The 27,613-nt window shown below is 39.8% G+C and overlaps 1 protein-coding gene across 1 annotated transcript in view; it reads right to left on the bottom strand.

The window, feature by feature from the left end:
- The window catches only part of LOC129113934 (roundabout homolog 2-like), a 76,332-nt gene that overhangs the window by 8,498 nt on the left and 40,221 nt on the right, over window positions 1-27,613 (bottom strand). Inside the window, exons 3-20 of the mRNA XM_054626419.1 lie at window positions 23,461-23,618; window positions 23,186-23,306; window positions 22,891-23,029; window positions 20,211-20,347; window positions 18,335-18,346; window positions 17,698-17,822; window positions 16,043-16,214; window positions 12,279-12,484; window positions 10,694-10,775; window positions 10,410-10,575; window positions 9,728-9,894; window positions 9,517-9,638; window positions 7,810-8,041; window positions 3,235-3,359; window positions 2,960-3,131; window positions 1,743-1,919; window positions 632-658; window positions 455-494 (exon numbers count right to left, since the gene is read on the bottom strand). Of these exons, the coding sequence (XP_054482394.1) occupies window positions 455-494; window positions 632-658; window positions 1,743-1,919; window positions 2,960-3,131; window positions 3,235-3,359; window positions 7,810-8,041; window positions 9,517-9,638; window positions 9,728-9,894; window positions 10,410-10,575; window positions 10,694-10,775; window positions 12,279-12,484; window positions 16,043-16,214; window positions 17,698-17,822; window positions 18,335-18,346; window positions 20,211-20,347; window positions 22,891-23,029; window positions 23,186-23,306; window positions 23,461-23,618 (2,380 nt within the window). The remainder of the gene's footprint in view (window positions 1-454; window positions 495-631; window positions 659-1,742; window positions 1,920-2,959; window positions 3,132-3,234; window positions 3,360-7,809; window positions 8,042-9,516; window positions 9,639-9,727; window positions 9,895-10,409; window positions 10,576-10,693; window positions 10,776-12,278; window positions 12,485-16,042; window positions 16,215-17,697; window positions 17,823-18,334; window positions 18,347-20,210; window positions 20,348-22,890; window positions 23,030-23,185; window positions 23,307-23,460; window positions 23,619-27,613) is intronic.

The raw sequence follows: 27,613 nt of genomic DNA, 5'->3' as shown, positions 1-27,613 counted from the left end.
AGCTGCTGAGTGGAGTCTCAAGGTCCAGTCCTTTTGTTGTTCCATCCCCACATGCGACCTATCAGAGTGTACTGTACGCTTAGCATTTTCAAACAGCATATTCATCACCTCTCCCCTCCTCCCACGACCTCTCGCTCTAACAACCTCAGACGAGCTGAGAGAGAGCCAGTGAATAAAGCCCTCACCTGCATTAATTGGTAGCACTCACTTCAAAGGAGTGATTAATGATTTAATCAAAAGTACATCAGTGCAAATCCCACACTGAAATGAGTAAGCAGCAGGAATATTGGAAGAAATTCCGTTCATCGAGAAATAATTCTTCATTACAGGTATTGCAATAGGTTCTTGTCACTAAGAAGGCAGTCTAAGCAATTTGCTGCGTAGCATTAAAATGTCAGTGGTAAAGCTCTAGCTGAAGGGTTTCTTGGTTTTATAAGTTCATTTAGATTCTTACCTTCCATTTCTGATCAGGCCTCTGTCTCTTTGGAATGTAACTTGTAGAGAAAAGATGGAGGACAGGGGGAAATAATTGCAATTATTTTGTGTAAAAATGTACAGCACCACCATCAATTCGAATTTAGGCAGCTTAATGGGGATATTTTAATAAATAATGCATAATGTAAAGACATACCTGCACGCGTAAAGGTGAAGGATTGAACTGCAATTCAAAACGAAGAAGAAAGTGGATAAAGTGTGATGAATCATACGTAAATATGAAAAAAAGATTCAGCCATATTCTCATTCTCCAAAACATTTATGTTTCCAAAACATTTAGGTGTGGAACTATGAAATCATTTCATCTTCGCTTTGCTTGTTCATTTGTCAATTATGGTATGCCTGCTCTAACCATTTTTGATGAAACTAGGGGCGCTAATGCATCTAGCCATTGCATTCCAGCTTTTTCTGAATTATGCTGATTGCCCTGAGGGAATCACTTCAAATGAAAGTGACACATTTGACCCGTTTTGCCCTGGGGCATCTTCATCATCATCATTTTATTTAGTAATTTTTTTTCAGAATACAAATTGGAACCTCTTTAAAAGAGAGAGGAACAAGAAAATATCAATAAAATCAAACCGAGTTAAAACATATTTAATATTCAACATCATAGAATATTTTAATTCTTAACCAATCCTGTAAAACTTTGCAATATTTTCAGTAAACTGAAATGTGATGTTTTGGTGTTCAACTCAATTTGTTTTGAGAGAAGGGATCAGAGAAGCAGCACTCAATCTTGTAAATCCCTATTGAATTAGGAAATCACAGCACTCTCTCCCCAAGTCACTGCAATGAAAGCTGCAATACACATTACGATAATGGCACACAGCTATATGCTTGACTCACAGAGGGATAAAATAATATTTCATACGTAAACCTAGACGCGCCTCCTAATGTGCAAACAACACCAGCCATGGTCTGATAATGGAAGGGGATGTTAAATTACTTATTTCGCATGAATGTATTAGACCGCTGAGGTGCGGTGCTGATGGAACTCAGCACAGTTGATGCACATCAGTGCACAGTGAATTAAAGTAAATAGGGCCTATTTCCATTTGTGCTGAATACATTTCCTTTGTTCTGCATTTTAGCCAACTCAAATGGAGTCACATCGCTGATGACATCAGCTTTTGTTGGGGAGAGAGACCTGGTGTGCTTTGAGATTCTGTCTTGGTGCAGAACCATGTAAATTGATTTTTTTTTTTTTTTTTTTTTTTTTTTTTTTTTTTTTTTTTTTTTTTTACCTGCATAGTTGCTAAGTCCCTTCCTCTTTTTTCTCCTCCAGTACAACCAGGCACTGAAGCCCATGAGAACAATCCAGCAGGCCCCTCCCAAACCAGCAATGAAGGCCGGCTGCTTCACCACGTCCGAGATGCTATTGTTGCCCTCCGATCCCGTCATCTCGTCCCTCAGTTCTGCACCTGGAGGCACACAAATGACACACACAAACACACAAAAGATACCAAATCAACCACGTATTATGTTTTAATAGTTGCTGTGTTTGAAAATCATTTGGGAAAAAAATGAAATCAATTCCATTTCCACTGTGGTCCATAACATGCCTTTTTTGGTATAACTCAGTAGACAACAAATAAAACAAATAAATAGATGTTTTCAATAAAAGCAAAAGATACATTGTTCAGGTAATATTATGCAATTCAAAAGGAAAATACAGAGAGCATATATTAAAAACACATGGACCACTGGAAAAGCTAAAAGCTGAATTCATGAATAAATGAAAAAAAGAAAAGACTACGCGGAGGGGGCAACTGTGGTAAAACCACAAAAAAATCCTACAACAAAAAAAAAGGCATCAGTGCATCCAATATGTAGGGAGAGTAAATCAATTCAGCAGTGCACTTATCAACTTGAGCTGCAAGACACAAGATTGACAGAGCAGCTCTGACAGAGTTTGATTTTCTGCTGCAGCTACTGTGCTGTGAAATTAGATTCACAGTCTCCAGCAGGAACTCCCCCCCATCATTAAGCTTCAGTCCACACGCCTGTGTTTCCCTTTCTCTGTGCGTTAAGGGTGTTATTATATATCAGTCAAAAGTCACAGATGAAGAGCATCTGGCCTGGGCTCCGATATTGATTCTGGGCTTATATACTCTGGGCATCCTTTAGCTATTTGATAAGATGTGATAGGCTGATAAGCTCCAACAAAAACACTGTTGACTTTGTTAGCGCCAGCTGGCCACATATTGAAGAGTATTATTGATATGGCTAACAGTACTGGCACAGTGTTACCAGACAATGCACTTATTAATGAACCGCAATTGATTTCTCAGTAGGTGTCTGCGTTGTAAAGTGCAATCTTCTTTCTTCAAGTCTAATAAATTGATAAATCATTTTTACAGACCCCAAGTCTGTGATGGAGACCGAGGTACCCCATTATGAGGTCATTTGATTTGACTCCAAATTTGGTGTGTGTGTGTGTGTTTGTGTGTGAGCAGATTACCCAAGATGATGAGCTGGGGTTTGCTCTTGACCCCCACCCCTGCACTGGTGCCTGCAGCCACCTCCACATGGTACTGCACTCCAGTCTGCAGCCCCCCAACAACCACTGAACGGATGGTTGCATCGACAGACTTATTGACATGAAAGCGGGTTTCGTTGGCCAGACACCAGATCTGACAGAGACAGACAGGCCAGACAGAATTCATTATAAGGGCACAGCACATTACTAAAATATTAAATTTGGTACAGCTGATCGGTTGCAGAGTTTGATCCCACCTTGTACTCCTGGATGATGCCATTCTGTTGGTCCGAGGCAGGAGGGTCCCATGACACGCTGATGGACGTGCTGTTATGGCTGCCTACTGTCAACACTGTCACTTGCTGTGGAGGCGCACCAGGTGCTGATGGGTCAAGGGGGGATCAAAAGAATAAAGAAACAAAGGAAATACATAAAAGAGTGAGATGATTTAGCACACTGTTTTTTACAGAAATGTGTGCCTGTTTTTTTTTATCATCTCAAAGGAGAATTTGTCTCATCCACTACCTCAACTCATATACAGCAAGCCATACAACAGAGTCTTTTCTAAGCCAGTGTGGCAGATGGCTACCAGAGCACTTAATCTCAATTTCCTATCTTAATGATAGGATATTTTGGGGGGGATGCACTGGAACATAAAACAATGGACAATTCTTCAATTATACCAAATTTAAGATTCTATAATCTTACTGGCGTCATAAGTTATACACACAAAGTATTTGAGGTCCAAATTGCGCTCGACTAATTGCACATACGATAACCATTCCAACAAAAACATTCCATTCCAGCAAGTTCAGATATGAGCGGAAGTCTTTCGGCAAAGGAAAAATGGCTGAGCCTAGTGGTTAACATTATTCCCATAATGCACTAGCACCATTATGACCATAAGTAAATGCCTGCAAAGTAGCTGTATTCAATTTTGCATATCTTATCTTAATGAAAATGGTCAGTCATGCCCACTAACGAGGATTCTGAGACGGCTTGTCAACAGAAACGTGGCGCTATGCCTCATGGTGCAAAATTCGAAGTCTCTGTCTAATGGGTGTTTTTTTTTTCAAATGTACCAAACTGGCCTGATAACCTGCATGGACAGATTGGCAATTTGAACTGAAGAGACTGCAGGCAGCAGGAGGCAAACACCATGTCTATGCAACTGAGCAAATCAGCATCTCTCACTCAACGGACTACACAACCACTTTGGGTACACAGTTTCTCATGATTCCCATTAAAACTATCATTATGTTCTGACTGAATGAATAAAATAACTACTCTGAACCCAATTAAAGAACCGAAAAAAATAATACAATCTGCAGTGGGTTCATGTAAGCAAGGCGCTGAGTGCCACAGCAGTGCAGAAAAGCCAAAGCAGGTGGGCCATGACGGGATTGTCTTGTTTGCCACCTGGCCAGAGAGCAACATTACTTCTCCAGATGGGATAAGTTCTGGAAATGCAATGAACATGTGCACATTGCCACAGTGAAAACAAACAGTGATTGTATTGGTAGATCAGAGAAATAAAGCCAAACCATATTAGGAGTATAAGAAAAACTGTCTCTGCCAGTCTTCTGACATCTGGGAAGCTCTCAACATCTGGTTCAGTAAACTCATATAATAAATGATGGCAATACAATGGGTGTTTTTTAAGTTGAAAGATGAAACAAATCTTCCCAAATGATTTAACTTGTGCTTAAAAGAGAGGCTCTAAACAGATATGGCATGTCGGCAAAATATTTGACAGCTTGGCAGTACAAAATAATTAAATCTGCCATATGAGAGGCACTTTATTTCTATTACATTCAACAAATTGACTGCGCCCAGTTTGAGGATATCTATATTCAGCCATTTGGACTGTATTGACTTTCTGAGGTAATTGCTGTTAAACCGACTCATGTGGATGTACTGTCACACTATAGCGATGATTCTACTGTTCAGAAAGTAAAGTTACTAATTTATGACAGCCAAATGAAAATTTCTACACTTATAGTATATATTTATGCTGAGAAATCATCAGGCATGGACACAAATAATCTGTGCTTTAAACAAACTGCAGGATGCAGGTTGTCTGTAGTAAAAAAAAAAATGAGGCGAACTGCCACCAGTCTGAGAGCATTCTCCAGTCCACAAAGCTTAAGCCAGGAGATCTATCATTTGTCATTTTGATTTGATTTTCCCAAAAATGAATACAGAGATACAACACTGTTAAGCTGTTGGAATTTGCTTTGGAGATATGAGTTCAGTTTCACACAGATCTAACTAAAATCATGCTAAAGAGGAGAATTTTTAGGGGAGAACTTTAACTATACATATTTTGGTAAGCAGATGTGAGTGCACCATCTAGCAAATAAGCTCCTGTTTTCCAAATGTCGTTCAGTGGTGCTGTTTCCGCAAACTGATGGATCTTGCCCAGTCTGTCAAAGGTTTACATTAGGGGAAGACAGGAAGCATTAAGTGTAGTTCTGCAATTTCCGTATGTACAAGAACAATCCCTGAGGATGAATAATGGCTACCATACCAGTAATGACTCAGGATAACATTACAATAAATGGCCAGAAGAGCGGAAAAGGTCAAAGAGTATGCTTTTAAAAATGTGACTTATACTTATATTAAGACGATGATGAACACAGCACCTAGAGAGTTATTCAAAGCAATTAATACTTCCGATGTCTCAGGGAACATTTCAGTTTTTACTCACAGCTGCACAATTAAACAAAAGGCACATAAGCTGCTTAATGTCCTGCTATACAGGGTGTAAAATAGTAAACATAACCTGCTATGCAAATTAGTGCATCAGTTAAGCAAATTGATTCATGAATGAGCAAACATTTCTATGTCAACATAACTGTCCTCATATAACAAATGTGTATTGTAAACTAAAGTCCATCTAGTATAGGACCAGGGAGTTCTATTCCACACAGGATGGCGTTGTCTTTTCCCTTCATTTACCCTCTTGCTCATAATATCAATATCTCCTCATCTTAACAGTAACTGCCTCATTCTTAAGCACACCACCCTTGATTTGCTATCGGCAATGGTGGAACCCCTGAAGATACAATGGATGATAGTAATGACTGTGATGTCACAGAGCCAACATCCACTGGCCACATTGCTCACACCAACAACTTATCGAAGGGATGTGAGAATCATTAATCTTAATGTTTTTCCGCTGTATTCCGTTGGAGACATCAGCTGTTTTAACCTCAGAGACCCTTAAGACGCCCTCTGCTAGCATTTCACAAAGACAGTAGCACATTCCCAATCTGCCTTTGATGGATAGAGTGTATGCTCATAATTCTGCCGAACAGCACATTTCTGGTCTCAAGAGTATCAATATATCAAGCCAATATTCTGTACCACAACGGCTTGTTTCAAGGATCCCAAGTAACAAGAATATGTGCCCGAGTCCACAAAGACCTCTAGTGATCCTGTGTGGCTATTTTAATTGGGCTACAGTGAGGTGAATTTTCCTTTTACAGCCCCTGTTCATAGCCATCCTTATCCTCCTGCGAGAAAGATGCATTAATGACCATATAATGACTTGTTCTCAGTTCAGTACGCCATGTTTCGTGCAGTCCAGCTTGTGGGGCACATGAATGCAATAAACTTCATGAAGAGTTCCCCATGCCCATCTAGCAGGCAGAAAAAAAGTGTTTATGAAGTACAGAATGCATGTTTATTCTTGACCTTGAAAATGGTAGTTTGAGAATCCCATCTCAAGGGCCAGCTTTTTCTTGAGTTTTCAACCTTGGTCGTCATCGGTGGATGGAGTTTGTTCGGTTTTATGAGTGTTGCTATAGTGACATCCAATAGCTCCATTAGGACTTAGAAAAAAGCTATTGCAAGGACTCTTTTCTCTCTTTATTGAAGGCTTTCTTTTAATCAAATTTGAGACCCATTTTTATTTGTTGACATTTTGCAAACTGGCACCATTAATGGTATGCCAAAATAGCAATTTGCAGTTCCTGTTTCCAATGTAGCCATGAACATAGAAATAACTATCACTGGTTTACATTGATACTAAATACAATTAAGAATAATTGATGATTCTCAGGCAAGTCCTAGAATCTAATATAATGAAAAGGACTGTAGTACTGTATCACGTCATGTGTATAGATTTGATTGAGCTGTGACTCAATGTAAGCTATGTCGCTGTGTGACAAGGCTAAAATGAGTTAATCAAATTATACTACAAATTGTCCATTTTGCAAATCAAGTATGCAATCAGTGATTTTATGTTGAAGTCATTTGTGCAACAAACAGTCAACCTAAGAAGAACCAGTAGCAGATCATTTGACTGCATGATAGGAGGACAAGGAGAACCCCAAGAAGTGTTATCACCAATAAATTGGAGTTTGAAACTATGTGTGTGTGTGTGTTTGGGTTGGTAAAGGGGCGTCATGTCATGCAGCTCTGGTTGGTGTGTGACGGAGACATGGCAGCAGGGGTCCGCTGAGGAGCAGAGAGAGAGTTGAGCTTATGTCAAAGGAGACAGTTTATGCCCTCCCCTTCTGCCCAACAACCCACAGAGGCCCAGGCTTGTCACAGACCCCCACTGCGCTGTCTGGGAGACCTGTTTTCACACATAGGGGACATAGCACTGCAGCAGTGTGCGTGTGTGGGCGGGTGTACTTGAAATGCCATTATCCATTACTATTTGGCCATGAAGCCATTACTAGCAGCAACTAAATATAAAAGTAGGTAGAACCATCCAAGAGCGTCTGCTCATGCATAAGTAACTAAATCTTGTATTTCTTTGCAACATAAAGTCGGCAGAGAAATTGATTTCTGTCAGAAATGTGAATTAAATTGTCGCTTACCTTCTTCCATGGTGCGTGCTGTCATGGATTCACTGTCTGCACCCTGGAACTCATTGAAGTATGGCCGCACTTTAATCTCATAGACGATGCCTTTCTTCAAACCGGAGAGAGTTATGTCCCTCTCTGAGGCGACCTTCAAGTCCTGCATCTGCCATGGCCCTGGGGAGGGCAGGCCTGACGTCTGCCGGTACAGAACACGGTAGCCTTGAATAAACTGGGATGGATTCTCCACCTGAAAGGAGAGGAGAAGGAGAGAGAGTGGAATGAAGACAAGCTGTACGGTAATGATGTGGGAGGTGGCGTACATCTGTGCGTAAACTGCTCTGGAGCTGTGGATTAGCATTCAGTTACTGTCCTCTGTCAGTGACAATGCATGCTTAGTTAATCATACAGTTTAATTAGCGGCAGAGGAGCAAGAAACCACATGAAGAGGGTTGTAGTCTATTTGCCAAAGCTTAACAGCACCCCTGAGTCAGACCTTCAGCACAATTTGGACTCAAAATACTGGATCAAAACAGTTCGACCTTCTTTTTTTCTTTTCTTGCTGGTCCGTTTCAGGAGAGGAGTAAAATATGTAACATACAACTCATAGTAATGGCTTGTTAACAAGGGCAGAAGCAAGGAAAGGCTTTTACAAGTGATTTAAAGCAGCTGTTTATCATCAGACCAGTCAAAATATATTAGGATGGATCTCTTTTCTTCTCTCTGTCCCTACCTCTCTGTAGCCTCAGTCAGCATGTCATTAACAGAATGATTTGATAATCTGAAAGCCTTATACACATACGATGTAGTGCCACTCATGGGTTGTTCATCTCTGCTACTGGAAAAAAAAATGATGTGGTTAAGGCCATAAATCAAAATAAATTACCCTCTTCTTTGTTCACTTTCCTATAGTCCAAGAAGATAGCCACTTTGTGAATCAAGATGTGGTCTGGAATAAGGGGTTATGGTTCCAACTTGTGACACTTTGTTTAGCATCTTTGTTTTGTCATCTGACATTTAGTTGAGTAGTAGATTATCCAATTAAAGTTCACTGAAATATGAAATTTAAAACAGGAAAAGCACATTTGTGCAAACTTTTCCCACAGGACATGCACAGGGCAAAAAAGTATTGGGAACATATCCAACAGTGCACAGAAACCACTTTAAGACAGACACTTTAAGTTTCTCGCAAATGGAGCCAGGTTGAATAACATCCTCAGACTTGTTCGAATGGACCACAAAGGCAGGTTTTTTCCTGTCACTATGTCAGTCTGCAAGCAGCATACATGGTTCACGTTCAGCAAGCACGAAATAGCAGACTAGTGTAAGCCCAACCTAGGTGTGTCATTAACCTACAGCAGCAGATACTAGGGACACCTTGCTAACAGACAAAAACAACATTTGCCAGATAAAGGGCCGACTTTAAACTGCCTCCAGAAGTGACACATGTAGCACCTAATGGTGATGTATTTGTCCTGAATAGAAACATTAGTCTCGATACCAGCATCACCTCAAACCATTTTAAATTGATGGAGCACCAGCTGCTCAGACTATGAATGTGTAGCCATCCCTCAAACAATTTACTCTGTACGTTTGCAAACTAAACCAAATGTAGGGACATGCCAAGTATAAAGTTCCCAAAATAAGCCTAGGCAAGATTTGTTTTGCTGCTCTGAAGGTAAAACTACTATAATGTAAAAGAAAAAAAGATATATAAGTACTCACAGTCCATGTGACCTGCACTGAAGTAGAGCTAAGGACCACGGGGTTATGCATGCTGACCACCACATCTCCCAACTCCTTCTGCACGCGACGATGGTCCACTCCCTGTGCTGTGGGACTAATGTCTGGGAGACAGAAAGAAATGCAGGCATGTAGAGTGGAATACTGATGCGTATATCAAATAATTCTTTACAACACGTTCGTATTGTTTTACCTTGAGTCCGGACTGGCTCAGACATGGGGCTGGGGTCCCCAAGCCCTTGAGCATTGACTGCCCTGATGATGAACAGGTAGACAGTATTGGGTCGTAGGTCCTTGACTGTGAACTCAGTGGTCTTCACATGGTCTGCCACTGTCTGCCAGCTGTTACTCACTGACTGACTGTAAAAAGAGCATGATTAAATTGAATTCATTTGGAAAAATCTTATTGTTACTATAGAAGTAATCTAGACAGTTTATTTAGGGCAAAACTGATAGGACGTGTTTTTAGAGACTGGAAGCAAAAATCACATTTCACACAATAATAACATGCCGTACTCAGTTGTGAAATCTTTAGAAAAACTTCCTGTCATCCTCAAAAAGAATAATCAGGGTAACAATCATGACAAACGCTAAGCCTTTGTAGTCTTTTCTTTTAGTCAACTATTTGGTAAGAGAAGAACAAAAGCTATTTCTCACGTGCCAATCATTTTCTGATTGAACTTAGCTTTTATTTGCAATATAATCAATTCGCAGAACATTTTTTACTCTTTTAAAAAGAATTGTAAGCGATTCAGAATATTCTGCTTGAAACTGCCCAGGCTAGATTGAACGCCCACAGATACACCCAGCAATGTTACTGCCTTGAAATTTTGGGGTCACTAAATGTATCTGGAGGCCATAGGTCACAGACATACCCAAAGGCCTCGATGACATAGGAAGACACTGGGGAGCCCGCCTCTGGCCCCGGTTCCCATGACAACGAGATACTGCTCTTGGTAACATCAGTGACCTCTGGCTTGGAGGGCGGCCCTGAGAGGGCCGTTGCATTGTGAGGCATGAAGTCCACGAGGTCAGTGGAGTCTGACAAAGACGGAAACGTAGAGAGAGAGAGACAAAATGAATACCTGCAACAGCAAAGAACATCAAGCAATTTCATGCTTGATATGCATTTGTATGAATTATTTGTTCTGAAGCAGACCTCTGACATCCAAGTAGGCACTCCATGATGTTTCTCCACTGGAGCTGGTGGCAACACAGGTGTACAACCCCAGATCAGACAGCTAAGGAAGACAGATTATGATATTATCATAAAACAAGCCTCCATTGGCATCGGCATCATTACAACTTTACCATTTTTAACAGAAGCCACATTCAAAACTAAAAACCAAAGAATTAGGTGGTGCTGTCTCTTTGAACTTGACCCATAAAGATTTTCTCCTCAATGCAGATTAAACTGTTTTCTCAAATGTTATAGTTTTCATTCTGTGCTTGGTTGCTGAGTCCAATAGTCTGTAAGTCTGATCCCAGATGCTTTCTACCAGCTCTTACGTCACTCTGGGCTTTTGAAGGAGGTTCACAGCTAGTAGTACAGTAAAAATGCATTAACCTCCACTGGCCTGCACTTGGCTCGAGAAAAGCCGGAGAGTGGATGAGGAAACTTTAACACCGGCCAATGAAAAAAGAGCCCAGTAAGAGCTTACATTAATTTTCTTAATTGATTTCCTTCCAATAATAGTCACCCCCTATTCCCAGACCATCAACATTATCATCATCAGTGCTGACGCGGGGAATAAGAGATATGACATTTATTGTATATTGGAAATGCCTTAGGAACCACTCACAACTATGCTATCTCTCAAGAGAGAGCAGAGGAGAGAGTGACACAGGATGAGCACTTTGACACTGTGACAGGACAGTGTATATGGCACTTCCTCCATTATATAAGCCCACTCACTTGTCCCTGTCCTTGAGTCCTTGAGTCTAACTGCTGCTGAAGAGATTCAGACTAAATAGCAGCATTTAACAAGTTATAAAAATCAATACAAAATCTTGCTATTCATCTTTTAAAAGCAACCTGACTGCACTTGTCCATTAGAATTACATTCAGCTGACATCAGCTGGCAGATGAGAGTTTTTCTTTTGTCATTCACATGCAATAGAAGAACAAACGTAACGTGTGTGTGTGTGTGTGAGATTTTTGTTTGTATTTTTATCTATGTATGTACAATGTAGCTATTACCCTTTTAAAAGCTGTTTCTATTGACAGTACAGTGAAAGGTAGGTCATTAAAAATAATAAAACATAAATAGACCCCTTCCAATTAAAAAAGGGAAATTGAATTGCACTGTATACATGTACAACTTGCAGGTAGGTAAATGCACAGGGTGATTATTTGCAGGCAGACTTCGGGGTGAATCATTTTCTGGAAGAGAAAATCATAATCCTTTGTTTTTACTAATTAATCCTCGGGTCCTGATAGAAACATTGCCCGTGAAACATGATTGCTAAAGGCCACTTCAGGCATAGCAAAAAAGGCGGAAATATAAACTTAAGCTTCACTGTGGTAACGTCGACGTGTTCCAGGTTCTAACCAATATTTTAACATAAGCAATTAATGAAATAAATTACAAAAATAGGACCCAAATGGCCATACCCTGGAATTATCCTGGAACTATCTACAGTATATAAAAGTTTTAGGCCATTTTGCCACGTGATGCTACATGTACAATGCTGCATGCTAACTTCTATGTCCATCCATTTCTCTGTAACCCACTATAACCCACCCTGGTACTCTGGATCTGAAGGCTGCCATGCTCCAGCAGGGAAAATCGTGGGTCCTTTCCAAGCAGATTGACGCCATTCTTTCGCCAGGTGACCGTGGGCTCTGGGTCCCCTGATGCCTGACACTTTAGTAGGGACACACCTCCCAACGCCTGCGTTTGGTTGGATGGGCCTTGTCGGATGATGGGTGGAGGGCGATCCTTCAGGGCTAAGGATAATAATCAAGGAACAGGTGTTATTTTTTTCCAATGCACATTCCTAACACTGTAATTTTGATGTCACGGTCTAGGCATGTAGCACTGACTCTCTATTCTTACTCGTTAGATTTTGTCTGATTTGTGGGGGAAAAAAACGTGACCTTATCACAAGGTGTTAATTTGTGATTGCAGTAATTGCATTAGTGACTGCAGGCCCAAGATGTTAGGGTTCAATCTGATGGATTTGTTGTGAGAGGAAGTGACTGTTTTGTGAGCCTTTTCCACAGTAAGGCAGTGCGCTCATGGCACTGCATCACACCTTTGAGCTTTAATTACTAGGTGAGGATTAACGATGCTTCACCCGTGGTGCTAATTACCATACCTTCTTTATAACACCCCTCAACACATTCATGCCTGTCCTCTCTCTTCCTACTCTCTGACTCATGGCTGTACCTCCAGCCTCTTGCCATCTCCCCCCCCGCCACGCACACCCATACACACACCTATGTACACACACACACACAAAACTTAACTCTGAATTAGCATGCTATGCAGAACAACAATACATCTATTTTAAAGCTTTTTAAAGCATATCATCCAGAAAACAGCCTCTGCACTCTGCAACAGTAATTTCTGCAGTGTTAAAGCTCTTTAGGCCTTGTAACTACCCTCCGCTTCCAATTTCCTCACTGCTGCTCTCCACTGTTATCAGGTCTGTCTCCAGTTGTACAAGTGTTTACAGCAGCTTCCCCATGCCTAATCTTTCATCACACCTCCTTCAGCACAATGGAAAACGGCACTTCAAGCAACTGGGTGAAGGTACAGTTAGCAGAACCACATGTGATATGCCAATGATTACTGTACAGAGGCTGAATTGGTTGCATTTATTTGGCAATACAAACATCATCTACATGGTGTTGCTGACAAGCATTTATTAGGATTTTTCACAGAAATAAATGCTTCAATAATGAGCCTTCATGGGGAACTTCAGTTGAGCATTATTCTTTATATTGGCTAAAGAAGAACAGTCTAGCATTTCATTTTCAGGAAAACATCTACTGTATATGAAGCTATAATTACCCCCCCAAGCGATTACAGAGCCAACAACAACAACATCATATTGCTGTTCCTTATTTAGCTGTAGTCCAGTAAGAAATGCAATCATACAGACCAGGCTTTAGTGACAAAACTGATAATAAAATGTTGCTTTTCGAGTTTTTCTTAATCCCTGCTGCAAAACTAAATTGTTTTACAGTAAGTTTGCAGATAACGGGATGCTGGGAGAATTAACTAATGGTTGTATGCCTGCTGCTGAGTGAATGTTGGTAAGTAAATCATTGATAAGATGAGTGTATCTAATCCAACCATCAATTTCTATAAAAAAGCCATTACACCATTGCTTAAGACTAGAGTTGAGAGGTAACTATCAAGGTCCTGGTTTGTACTCTTTGATCAAGCATCATACAAGTGGCCACTTAAGCCTTCAGGCATCCTCAGAGTCCGTAGGAGTCAGTTGGACAGGTTGAAGCGATACTACACACAAAATATTCTAATATCAGATATCCATCCCCTGTAGTCTTGAAATATAGCTTTGAAGAGAGTGTAGCTTGCTCCTATGCAAACTAGCATATGCAGTAGTGTGTGTACATTAGGGTACATGGCTGCTGTTCTTATAGTGGTCAGGTGAACTGCCCTGTACTCACCTATTCTGACCAAAAATCACTACAGCATGTACCATTGTCAAAGGTGTGACCGGATATTTAATAAACCTGTCAGTCACACATCTGCATTAACGCCCAGAGTGGAGCAATATACGGACCTTCAGAAAATGTACATTCAGTGCAGGACCCTCTTGGACACCCCTCATCTTGAGTAATGTTAGAAACATTAATTACATTTGGTATCACAGCAACTCTCCATTTACAGCCATAAATAAACTGCATTTCTCTCTTCCCTCATGCTCTAAACCAAACATTTTGATATTGATCCATCTCCTCTGAGTGACAGAACAGGAGTCATTTCCTCTCCAAAAACACTTCAACAGATGTCAATTTAATAATGTGTGGTAGAAAAAACCAAGAAACAAATGGAGAGAAGGGCATAAACAGGTCCCAGCTGGCGGCGGCACAGCACTTAATGTTGACATTAAAGCTTTGTCAAACGAAAAAAAATGTTAAAGTGTCTCTCCATCAAGGAGGCAGTTTTATTTTTACACAGTTTTAGTCTTTTCAAACCATTCACATTTATCACAGCGAGGTGATAATGAAACAGATGATTGTGTGGGCTACTGGCTTTTAGAACATACTGTAAGATGCATCTTTGCCGATCTGTGTGTGGGCAGACAAGTGCTTGATATTCACTGTTTTATTAGGTCTGGACAATGCTGCAATCTTATGTGTGTGCTTTTTTTTTTTCTTTCCATAAAAGCCCAGTATGAATCAAAACGAAAAAGCATCAAATACAAATGCAGAATGCTATTGACAGAGCCATTACATTGTAATGCGTGTTGTTAGTACCCTACACCAACAACATTGCTAAAACAAACCTGTGACTTCAGGAAGCAAGGAATAATATATGTGATGGTTCCACAGCCTGAAGTTAGAATAATGTAATCATAGGAACATGAAGATACATTGGCTTTTGAGAGCAGTTGTGACTATTAATGTATGTCATTGCAAGTTTATAATTTGTCCCTAACTTTTAGAAATCATTGTTAACCCTTATATAGCACATGTCATCAAAAATATGCATGTGCATGTTAACAACAAAAGTAGTGTTTTGCCCCAGCCATCCAGACGAGATGTTCGGTTGTAAGAATCGATATTCTAACTGCAGACTCAAGTTCTACAGAATTCAGTCAGGATTACGACTGTTTCAGAGCAACAAGTGTGTCAATAAGGGACGTGTTAACTGGTGACTTATGTTATGTTATGTATTTTAAACTTACTGAGGCTTTTACCAGGACAACTACATGTTCTGGTCATGTTTTCAACAGCTGTAACAAGGTTTATCCACCAAATACATGTATTCATCTGGCCACCATATATTGGCCCACTGGTTTATGTATTGGATCCACTCACATATAGCACACGGTTCTGGCAAGTCAATTTGTTTAGGTTGCATTTGCGATCTTTGGTGATTGATGCCCTTGCATAGCTCGACAAGCACTCTGCTGTACTTCCATTGCAAAAGAGCATGTGAACACTTACATTCGTCATTATTGTTTACAAACCGTAAAAGGGCATATATAAAGCAGTGATGTTTCTGTCACCTTGCAGCCATTAGGAGTAATCCCTCAATATGATACCATATAAGGGAAAAGTAATGCTCCATTTTGGGGAAATTACCTGTATATTGAGCATTGCAGTCATTCAATAATGTTTTGTATTCACAATACCATGTATGTTGTTTTCTGTGCATAGAGTAATTAGCTTAACAGGTCGTAACAATAGAATGTTGGTTCAAAACATTTAAATATAATTACTATTAGTGCATGTTGGTGCTGTTAAATTACATCCTTTAACAAAATAAAATTAGCTCTTATAGTCATTACGTGTGTCCAGTCTTACCGTCTGCTACCTCAAGCTGGGCCTTGGCCAGGATGCTGCCAGCTACAGTGAGGGCCTGGCATATATAATACCCTGCATCAGAGCGTTGCACTGATGAAATAGTCAACTCTCCATTCACTGACACAGAAACACGGCTATCTCCCTGTTTTGGCTGGTTGGGGAACAGAAGATCCTACAGGGAGAAAAAGAGGGAAGCAAGTAAATAAAACTGGATGGCATACTTGCTTTTATAGCCCAAAGGTATAACATTCCTTTAAAAATTAATTTCATATTGACAAGCATATTATCCATTTGAAGGTGACATATTCTGTAAAAATTCAGTATTGAGTTGTTTTGGGCAGATTCTGTATCTTTACAAACCCTCATGAAGTAGATATTGTTTGTCACATAAACTTCTACACCGCTTTTAATACATTTTTTTGACTATTATTGCAAATGTCCTTCAGATTGTCAGAAGCTCTCTTGGTAAAACACAAGAACTACAATTGCTTGCTAACTCCTGACTAGTTTAAATCATATCTTTCTGACCAGGTTATGCTCATTTGTGTTGTACCCAAAGTGTCAATTTTGAGACCCATGTTTTTCTCAATTTAAATGTTCACCCTTGGTAATTCACATATATTATTTTTTTCATTTTATGACGATGATATCTATTTCTATCTTCCTGTCACTGATAGTGACTTTAACTATTCCAAGTAATCCCTTCCCCAGATTAAGTGTTGGCTGTTTTAACATTTTTCCAATGGGGAAATAGACAAAATCAGGCGAAATTGAAAACATTTTAATTATCTGCGGGTAAATTTCCATGGTGTCAGTCTGAACCTGTCAGTAGCAAAAACAAGCACTTTTAGTGGACGTAAAGTGACGGTGAGAATTTGCCCTAAGAGATTACATTACAGTCTATTTAGCGACTGCCAACTCAATACTGGGCTAATTTTAAAAATTGTGGTCCCCACAGAAAAAACATGGGGAAATAGGGCCCAGGTTAACAAATACCAAAGTTACCCTTTAGTGTATTTTATGCTTTTCAACTTAAAACATCTAGGAAACAAAACTGACTTCAAAGTAAACGCTGCTGTATTCAAGGCATGTCTTAAATTTGCTTACATATTCCAACAATTACGATGATTCAATTGGAAAAAGTGGGTCAATGTCTTTTTCCTACTAGATCTGAATGGCAGTTTACCCCCCGAGAGTGATAATCCTGCTGTAATAACCTGCAGTCATGTTCATGAAATTGAGGCATCAGCTTTGTCCATTTCTGCACCCCAAGCAGACAAGCTGATGGGCAGGAAAGGACATTAGCCTGCTTTCATTATGTCTAATGACTCTAATGCTGCATATGACATTGTTTCTTGCTAAGTGAATTGGCCAGTCAGACTTGGGTAGATTGGTGATTAATGACCATTCATTATCTGTATATGGAACAGAACCACACTGCGCTTTCTGTTTTGATCCTTTTAGTTAAACCCGTGGCCATTTCTTTTTACATTTTAGATACTTAAATCTGGACGCTGCTGCAGAATTTATAATTATTTTATTCTAAGTTGTTATAGCAAGGTTGGCCTATAGGATATATTATTAATTCCCCATCATGCACACATATATACAGCTACAATTAAACAAACACATTTTTCCAAAATCAGTATCCTCACCTGGCTACCATCTCGCTGCCAAAAGACAGTGGGCTGAGGTTTACCTCTGGTCTCACATGGAAAGGTAGCTGTTCGTCCTTGTGCCACAATCTGGTCACGGGGTCGCACCACAAACTGGGGTGCCTCTGAGGATAAAGATGAAATAAACCATAACACGATGGCAACACAATTGCACAGACTTCCATATTGCGTATGATAGAAGGACTAGTTTAAAAGGAAAATGCTTGGACTGAAGGTCCAGTTACAATCTAAAAAGTTCATGCAGTAGGTCTTTGTGATTTCTTTAAGAACTATTTCTTGACTATGCCAATCACACAAGTCATTCATCCAGCTGCCAGAACATCAGAATGAATGATATCAACTAATTAGCAGGGTGCCATAACGTCCTTTTCATTTCAAGTTTTGGAATTGGGGGGATGAATCATACTGTATCTGGACCCCTTAAATAAAGTGAGGTGGTAAATCCAAACTGCCAGGAAATGTCAAAGGTTGATAGCAACAATGTGGATATGCATGTACATTATTAGTTCGATGAATGTTTGTGGAATGCCACATCAATCCATGCATACGTGTGTGATCAAAAACAGAAACAACGAAGAAGAGCAACGCATGCATAATGGGATCAGCTCTTACTTACCAACAGGGCGAGCTGGTGACACAACAATGGTGTGAGTGAGATTAACACACAACACAGAGAGAAGGAAAGCAGGAGTAGAACAGAGGGACAGAAAAAAAGAATGAAAATCAGAAATGAATGAGATGGAGTTTGGTTCTAACTTACACAAGCTCTTCCCTTTACTGGATTCTATGGGTAATACTCTCCTCCAATCACGAACATGCATTTGGTCACTGAAAATTTGCATATGCATAGCCTGCCAATCTGGACATGCTTCCTGAACACACACTGACCAAACAGAACAAAAGGCAGCACAAACCCTGCCGTCTGCCCTCATTTATCTATTCAGCGAATGAAGATTTTCCCACTCACAGCTCATCTCAATGTCTGTTATCACTGCTTCAAGAACCTCAAAAGTAGGTATTTGGGTGGGCACGTCTTGATTGGCCAGCTAGGCTTATGCAAATTTCCAGTGGACGAATGCAATCTGAGAACTGTATTACCCATAGAGACCAATAGAGGGCTCTGCTGGTGCTTATAGAACTAGGGTTACAATATCGTAACCTTCGTTTCCATCCATGAGGTTCAGGTGGGGAGGAGAGTTGAGCTCAGTCACCAAAAGCAGGTGATGGCATGGGCCTCAAGAAAATGGCACCTTGGCAATAATCGAGAGAAGGGTAACCATTGCCAAAAAAAAACACTGGCTGAACTATTTTTCTGCAACCCATGTCACCTGAAGAGCACATTCATACACTTAACAGATCTGTTTGTTGTCAAGTGTTTCATGTAAGTGAAACAGACCTTTGACAAGGACAGGTTTAAAATATATTACATTTAAGGGACTGAATAGCAAAATATCATTATTACAAAATTCATGATTTACTTTTGTTGCACCAACAGCCCAATATAAACTTAAATTAGTAAAAATAATTAAAAACATATAGCAAATATAAGAACATGAGCACCTAAGGTGAAACATCCTTTTAACGATTATTTTAATTGAATTAATTATGATTGATAATTTCTTCTTTCTTCTTGTCTTTCTGAAAATATTCAGACCAGTGTTTACTGCTTTAGTGAAGCTTTTGTATTAGTGGTCTGTGTTAACTCACCAAACATGTCTAATACCATTTTACCCAAGCACAAATCTGGCTTAACATAAGGGATATATTGGTCAAAATAAGTCTTGTTTGTTCACACCATCTTAAGATTGGGTCGGGACATCTTTCAGGGTGTAAAACAAGTCATGCCTGAGTCAAATGAACAACAACAATAATCCAATATAAAAATATATAAAGTAATAAAGAAGGAATGAAAAGTTAATGTAATGAAATCTGTAATGTAAAGTGTGAATTATGATGTATGGAGTACTCATCCACGGGTTACGATTATGTTATGGGTTGGTGCCAAGTCAAGTGTTACTTCTCTCTGTCTGTCTTCTATCTCAAACAATGTTTTCAGGCTTTTATAGTGCCAATGTAAAGGACAGAAAGCAGAGGGGGTCCAATTTGCCATAAAGAAATATATTATTTTTAATTGTTGCAATTTCAACATTTAATATGAAATAGCTTCCTCGGAGTGATATGGTGTAAGTATGGAGTGAGTGGGCTGGATGGAGAATGAGCCCCCCAGGAGAAGTCATAACAGTTCACTTAAAGCTGGTTAGATTGTTCATATCTGGAGCCTGGCTGGAGATCTGGAGCAATCAACTACATCAGCCCTGCTATATGAAAGAAAAGCTGAGGCCAGGCCCAGCCTTTTCAGCAGGGGGGCAATAACGCTTGTAAAGTGGGCAATAAAGGACTGATTGTCCTGTGGCCTGCTTTGGGAGACACAAAAAAATATCATGGATGGGTTATGAGCTTTGCTTCAAGTGAGTCCACAAGCAGTTACCCACCTCTGATAGTCAGGTAGCCAGAGGCCTCCAGTTTACCCACACGGTTCTCTGCTACACAGGTGAAGGTTCCTTGATCACTGACTGATGCTTTCTTTATCCTGAGCAGGAAGTCCTCTTTTTCATATCTGATGTCATACCTGGAGACAGTGACATCAAGTCAAGTGAAGGGATCATAGGTCAATTTCCTAAAACAGGAAGATCAATGACAGTTATGCAAATATATCAAAATGTTCATTCAAATAACATAAATACAATCAGCAAACACTCAAATTGAATCAAGGTTGCGTATGCTTTTGTGATGTTTTAGATGGAAGCTTTTTTTTTAGGTTGAGTCATTTTTGATAGAATAAAGAGACACTTTCTTAGACAATTAAAGACTCCCTGCTGCACACACTTTGCCACAGAAGCAGAAAAAACGGGAGCAATTATGCTGAGATGAAGGCATGGCAAAATGAAAGGTGCTTTCAGCTGGAACCCTGACTGTTCCACTATTTCAATATTTATAAAGACGAGCCACCCACTGTGGTGTGGGCTGTGCAGTATGCTATACTATGTGTGTGTGTGTGTGTGTGTGTGTGTGTGTGTGTGTGTGTGTGTGTGTGTGTGTGTGTGTGTGTGTGTGTGTGTGTGTGTGTGTGTGTGTGTGTGTGTGTGAGTGCATCCGTGGGAGAGAGCAAGGAAAAGAGAGTGAGACGGAGACAGAAGGAGAGATAGACAAACAGTCTGGGAGTAAGGGAGTGGCACAGTCTGACAAACTGAATTTGATGAATGAGCCGAGCAGTAGGAAATGACTAATTCATGGATGTGTTCCATGCATCAGTGTGCATCTACCAGTGCAGCATACTGCAAGGCAGCAGTAGTGCAGTTAAGAGTGGGAAAAACATCTCAGCTAACAGAGTTTAGATAAGCGCCTCAGAGGGGCTACAGACAGAAAGAGTAGAAGAGCAAGGAGTTGGGTTCTCCCTCTCTGGGGGCCCTTTTGGCGTTAGAGATCCTGTGAAATTGTCCAGCCAGCCATACTGATTCAGAGATGGGAGACAAGTCAGGCAGAGAAATGGCACAAGGGGTGAGAAAAAGTCACATTTGAAAGAGATGTTCTAAAGGGTGTGGGCAGAATATCGATGGAGGTTGTGGGGTCTGTCCAGAGTCTGCTGAGGACTCCATTCACAGCACATCTCTGACCCAGATACAGACTTCCCAGGAGGCTGACGGGTTTACTAAAAGAATGAAAGCAGTGGAAGGAGGGAAGTGAGGCGAGGCAGGTCTGAAAGTGGGACATGTTTCTAGAGTCAAGGGGTGCTGAGGTAGAGGGCACAACACAGGTGGGCAGACATACTGCCAGACAGAGAGACAGGCAGTTGCCCAGTAAAGGCTTGTAACAAGTGTTGGTTTAACTTGTTGCACATGTTAATGTTTCTCTTTGTATAGGGGCTGACCTTTTTTTAGTAGTCCTTTCAAATAAATCCTCAATTTAACATTTGCAGATTCCATGTAAACTCAAGTTTTATCTTTATAACTTGAATTTGATTTACTTGGTGCTTGATAGCAATTCTAGTAGTGATTAAATAAAAAAAGAAATTCAAAATACTTAATTAGTTTTAGTTGACACAATTTTCATCAATCTAAAGCATAAGGCAAGAGAACAGCTGATGAATAAAACAGTCAAACTGATTATAAGGAAATACACTGCAACAGTATAGTACCAAGTATTGTACCTAGTCTGATTTAATATGAAATTATTTATGCATCTTGAATAAATAGCCACTTGTCTGTGTTTTGGGATAAAATTGAAGTGTTTGTTACTGTTTGCTTTGTTATTTGTTAAAAAAAATTGGATTCATTGCTCAAGTCAATTTAGTTGTAAAAACATTTTAAGTCCAGCAGAAATCTCCTTTTGTCATCCCCTTTTACAGCCTTAAATAATGGCAACATGTTTAAAATGTCATGTTAATCGTTTTATATTATCAAAAGCAAAGAAAAAGGGTCTTAAACTTATACTCAGACCTCAGCAAAGGAATTAAAAGGTTTTGATGGATGGCCAGATTGCATAACGAGACATACTGTAATTAAAAGTATAAAGCGCTGAGCAGTAACTATTAAGACCCACATGACAGGCCGATTATGACTTAAAAAACAAGTGCTCTAATGGGACTGCAAGGCAATTAATATGTTTTTATGATGTGGGTATACAAGGGTGAACCAAACCACAGGAACACCTTTGAATATGATGCAATCCATTACAACAGCATCACAAACTACCAAAGAAATAAATCAACCCCTTTTTCCAACTGATTGAACATGACAGCTTCACATAGGTACTATTTCTTGTAGGACTTCTTTAATGGATTGTTTTCTATTATATATATGCTCTTCTGCACATTTTAGTGTCTCATGTTCACACACATGAAGTGCAGGGGTACTTGAAAATGAGAATTAGTCAAAAGCAGCCAATGGACATGCTTTCATCTAGTAGTTCAAATAGCAAATAATGAGATTCTCTGAGTCTAATAAATGATTTTTGCCACACTAATGAAAGTCTTCCATGTGTATTATGTTGAATCTTTTCTTTTTTTCGAGTGGGACTCTTTTATCTATTATGCCTTTTACTGCATACATATGCACACAAATATGCATGCATCCATATACATATGCACCGCATAAATTCACACGAATCCCTCACCTGCCGCGGGGAATGTCCACGTCCTCCTTTTTCCAACGCAGTGTAGGAGGCGGGTCACCATGAACCTGACACCTGAACTCCACAGTCTCGTCAACTAAGACCACCTGGTTCACAGGCCGTTGCACAAACACTGGTCTTTCTGGATGTGGGCAGTACACATAACATGGATGCTAAATATACTTTTGACAGTGTGGTAAATACTGCATATGCTAGTGTTCAGTAAATACCGTAGGGGAAAAAAGTCATGCTTTATTGCTTTCTGAGCCAGGCAAAGAGTGTGTATTAGAGTTCTTACCAAACACTGAGAGCTGAGCTTTTTCACTCTCTCTCTCCCCAACCATGTTGGCTGCCACACACACATATATCCCCACATCACTCTTCTTGGTATTTGAGATGGTTAGCTTTCCTCCACGAACCTGAGAAAAAAAAGGCATGTTAGTACAATGAACAAGTTCAGGGATAAGTGCTTTCATTGGTAACAGCTCCAGGTAAATGTGAACAGGTGAATCATTGAGCATGTGATTCAGAGTATAAGGGTAAGTAAAAGATGTTCCCTGAGGAGTTACCCACCGTGATTCTGTCATCTTTGAGTTCAAGGCGAGCATTATCTTTCCTCCAGAAGGTGGTGGGTTCAGGATGCCCGCGTGGAGGCTGACACTCGAGAATGGCGGTCTCCCCGACCGACACCACCACATCCTGTGGGTTCTGCCTGAAGTCGTCCCGTAACACTACGGGATAAGAGGGAGCAAAAGCGGTTACTCCAACTGTAAAAGTGGCTCATACAGTTGATTTGTTTGAAGTTTATTAAGATTCTATTATGTCAAACAGAAAGTCGCTCTAGGACTGAGCTTTCTTGGGCTTACCGACCTCTTCCACCTTTTTTCTAATGTGAGAGTAAAAAATAATAAAATCGAGAAGACTGCCTCACAGGACCCTCAGCAATCTCTGTCTTTAATAATACAGCTGTCCCCCTGAGGATATAAGCACAGGCTCTTCTTTGATCTCAGTTGCTAAGTGTAAGAGTGCGTAAAGCCAGGTAGGATTAACAGAACAATATGGGAAGGCATATAGCAGAAGAGCAAGACACATTAAAGGAAAGTAAGACTTAAAAGTAACCCAAAAAGGGATGTCTATAAATCAACACTGAATTTCTACAGCCCTATAGCGGCTTCCTAACACAAATCTCCGTACATCCCACATAGGGAAGGTGTTGGATAGAACAAATGACACTGTTCTTAAAACACAATTAATCACAAGTGCATATTGTTGTTGTTTTTTGTAAACCAACAAGTGGTGACAACAATGGACATGTTGGGGAAGGCGGGTATACAATTTGACCTTAAGCAGTCCATTATGGAGTCCATAATGAAATAGGTTGATCCTCTGGGGAGTGTGAATGAGCTCAGTCCATTAAAGTTAAAGTAGTTTCTTGTGTACGAGTACCAGAAGTTAATGATATAGCTATTGCCCCGATAATTGTGCAAGAAGGAAAGTCAGAGGGTCACCAAATCATTCAAAATTCATCCTCTGGGAACCTGGAATAGCCTCAGAGAATTTTAAAACATATAAATGCAATCCAATGATCAATATAATCTAAGTATCAAAGGCTGCAGTTTGGGCTCTAAAAGATCACATTTTTTAAGTTATTATTTTACCTTATAAAATACACCAGTTTGAAGGAGAATTTTTTTTTTTAAACCTTGGATGAAAACAGCATTTTTGGGATTTGTGGGTGTACTTGTCACAGGCACAGGGTCAGATCTTTGTTATTTGAAAAAGAGGCTGAATCACCCCGATGTACAAATTGGAATCACCAGTGACCAGGGATATTGACTGAATCACTCCTTTATAAATCCTGATCAAATGACAAGGGATCAGGTGCAAGGTCTTATTTAGGTCCAGGGGTAAATGGTTTCAGAATATCTCTAAAAAATATCTATCTATAAAAACAGCAATTGTTACTGTTTCTTTTAAAAATGTTGTTCACCAAACTTTTCAGTAGAAGAATCATTATTTAAGCTAGAAGACGGGCAGCAATTCTATGATACTGAAAAAAGCCTGAATTTATGACAGCTACTTTAAATACAGTTGGTGAAATATACCCAAAATAGCTGTTTTTTCTTATCTTGAACGTACACACCTTTAGCTCATTAGAATTCCATTTCTGGGTAGTTTTTTTCTGCATTCTTCCACTGTTGGACAACCGTTTCATTTTATCAATGGCAAGGATGTCTGTACTTGAGTTTGAGTGTTCAAAGGAGCAAGAACATCAAGAATTGTCAAGCAATGCCATACTCATGCATTTTGAACAGAGCTATGAGCCATCTGCTGCTAAGTTAAAAGGTTACAGCTTCAATATTCCCTGATTCTGTCACAACTGTTATCCCAAATATCAATTTAAAAGCTACTGCTTTAAGTAGCTACAGGAATGAGTGTACTGTAAATCATCACTGGAATTAGGTTTAAAAATAGAGATTGAGATTTGGATCCAGCAATGAGTTGCGCAGCTTTGCATTAATACCTTATGACATGTTGTTTTTGTAAAATGTCTAACTGTAGGCCAATTTTTAACAGTTAAAATACAGTGTGAAAAATAAAAGAAATGGTTAAAGAATAAAAAGATTTTGTGTCAAAGAAAATCTTGTGAATGAATATTAGCTTCTTAGTGTCATTTCGGATTTTAGATATAAGGAGTGACTAATAAAATAAGGGAACCTAATTATCTCTTGCTGGATAACAATTACTATTTAGGATATTTTACAGTTTTGTATGTATTTATATACACCAACTATTAAAATTGTAGTACGAGTAAGTGGTGTGATTGGTTTTCCTAGAAAGTTCTAATGTATATCAAAAACATGGTGCATAACTAAACAAAGTGATTTTATTTTGTATAACTCAGAGCAGCACAGAACGGAAACACTGGCTCGGTGCTCAGTTTGCTTTTCATCCTCATTACAGCCATAAGCTGTTCTGCTGATATACTGTAGCATGGATTCCAAGTCCCAGAGGACACCTCTAGTGGAAAAGAAAATCAGGAAGGAGCCAAAGGCCCTTCGGCCCAGCTGTCAATCACATCCAGTCTGTGCGGGAGTAAATGAGGCTCAGTTGCAGACACTACCTTGGCACAGACATATGCACGATACGCTTAGTGACCCATTCCATGCAGAAAGCATTCATCCAGTCACACAACTACCTTCCTGTTCCTGTGTTGTCACATTAAAGATGTTTCTGTAACAGCAAAGCTTGTCCCAAGAGACTGTGAAACCCAGACACACAAGGAAAAACAGGATAATTCAAGACAAGTGAAAACCCAATTATACAAAAGTAAGGCAGAGAATGGACATTGTGTCATATCAAATTGTGCAGATAGTTTAACTGAACAATAGAGGCTATGTAACTGTGACATAAATCTAAAAAAAACTGTGCTAACAAAAGAGACAAATACTAGTATGTTATCTACGGAGGTATTATTGTTCAAGGTCTCAGTCTTGTAAATTATTTCTATCTCATTTAAAAGTCCCCAAATTCTTCATTTCCCCTGTACGTTTTACTTATTGTTTCAATTTCAGGGGATATTTCCAATTTCCCCCCAATATTATAAAAATAGGGTATTCATTTGTTTTATGATTGATGGTGTACATAATAAATCATGTCTAAATAAATTGGAAGTGACTTACTAATTATATACAATCTCTTGGTAATAGCTACTGCGAATTTGAAAGGGTAGGGGGTGGGGTCTTTGTCCAAATACATAAATACTGTCGGTTCTGTGGTTGTGATTTATTCATTCTCGACAGTATGCATTACCCTGCTGCAGTGGCAGCTATCCCACACCCCGAACACTGCTGTGGGTGTCCCCTTTCCTTTTCTGTTCTCACTGAGAGGCCTCTGCAGGTTTCCGTAAGTGGTGTTCGTCAAGGCATGTGAGATGCGCAGTGGGTGTTGCGGGTGGTGTGGTTCTAATCTACTGGTCCCAAATGTGGAGTCCCTGTGGAGGCAGCACCCATGTGTAGTCTGTTGTCTGGTGGTAATTATTTCAGATGGCGGGGCCGCCACCACTGCCTAATGTTGTCTGATTGAGTACTGCTCAATTATTCAAACAAGCCATTCAGCGGGCTCACTCATTCACCAGTTTAATATATCAAATCTGATTAATTTATCAAATGATTTGTAAATGGGCTTCATTTGATGGCACAATGGGTGCTAAAATAATGTGAATGTAAGGTGGAAGTATCTGAATGCAAATAACTATACAGGGACTCATTATATGATTAATAAGAAAAATAGGGGGGAGGGGGAGAGTTGTGTGGTTGTCAGAAATGTTTAGATATTACATCTTAGCATCCTGATTTCTTGAGACCCTCTTCAGCTAACACACATATTTCATTACACCATATTCACCATCAGATCCATGAAGATCCCACTTGAGATCTTGATGAATGTTGCTCAGAGCAAAAGCCCCCGACGTCATTTAAATACAGAATATCAACCCTATTTGGTGACAAATACATGGATTCAAAGCCGCCTGTTTATCCCTACACAGGGGATGGAAAACATTGCAGTGCATTTATCAGACAACGCATTTATTATCTTGTCTGGTACACTTTATGTCTCATGTATCCATTAAGCTTGCATACATTCACAACAGTGTCTTTTTCCAAGGATGCAAGTCAGAGTTGCTGAGTGTTATGACTATCACACAGCAATAACAGGAAAAGTT

The sequence above is a fragment of the Anoplopoma fimbria genome, chromosome 24 (assembly GCF_027596085.1).
Source record: "Anoplopoma fimbria isolate UVic2021 breed Golden Eagle Sablefish chromosome 24, Afim_UVic_2022, whole genome shotgun sequence".
Classification (NCBI taxonomy): Eukaryota; Metazoa; Chordata; class Actinopteri; order Perciformes; family Anoplopomatidae; genus Anoplopoma; species Anoplopoma fimbria.
The sequence above is the reverse complement of the archived record's forward strand: the minus strand, read 5'-3'. Positions and strand labels throughout refer to the sequence as shown.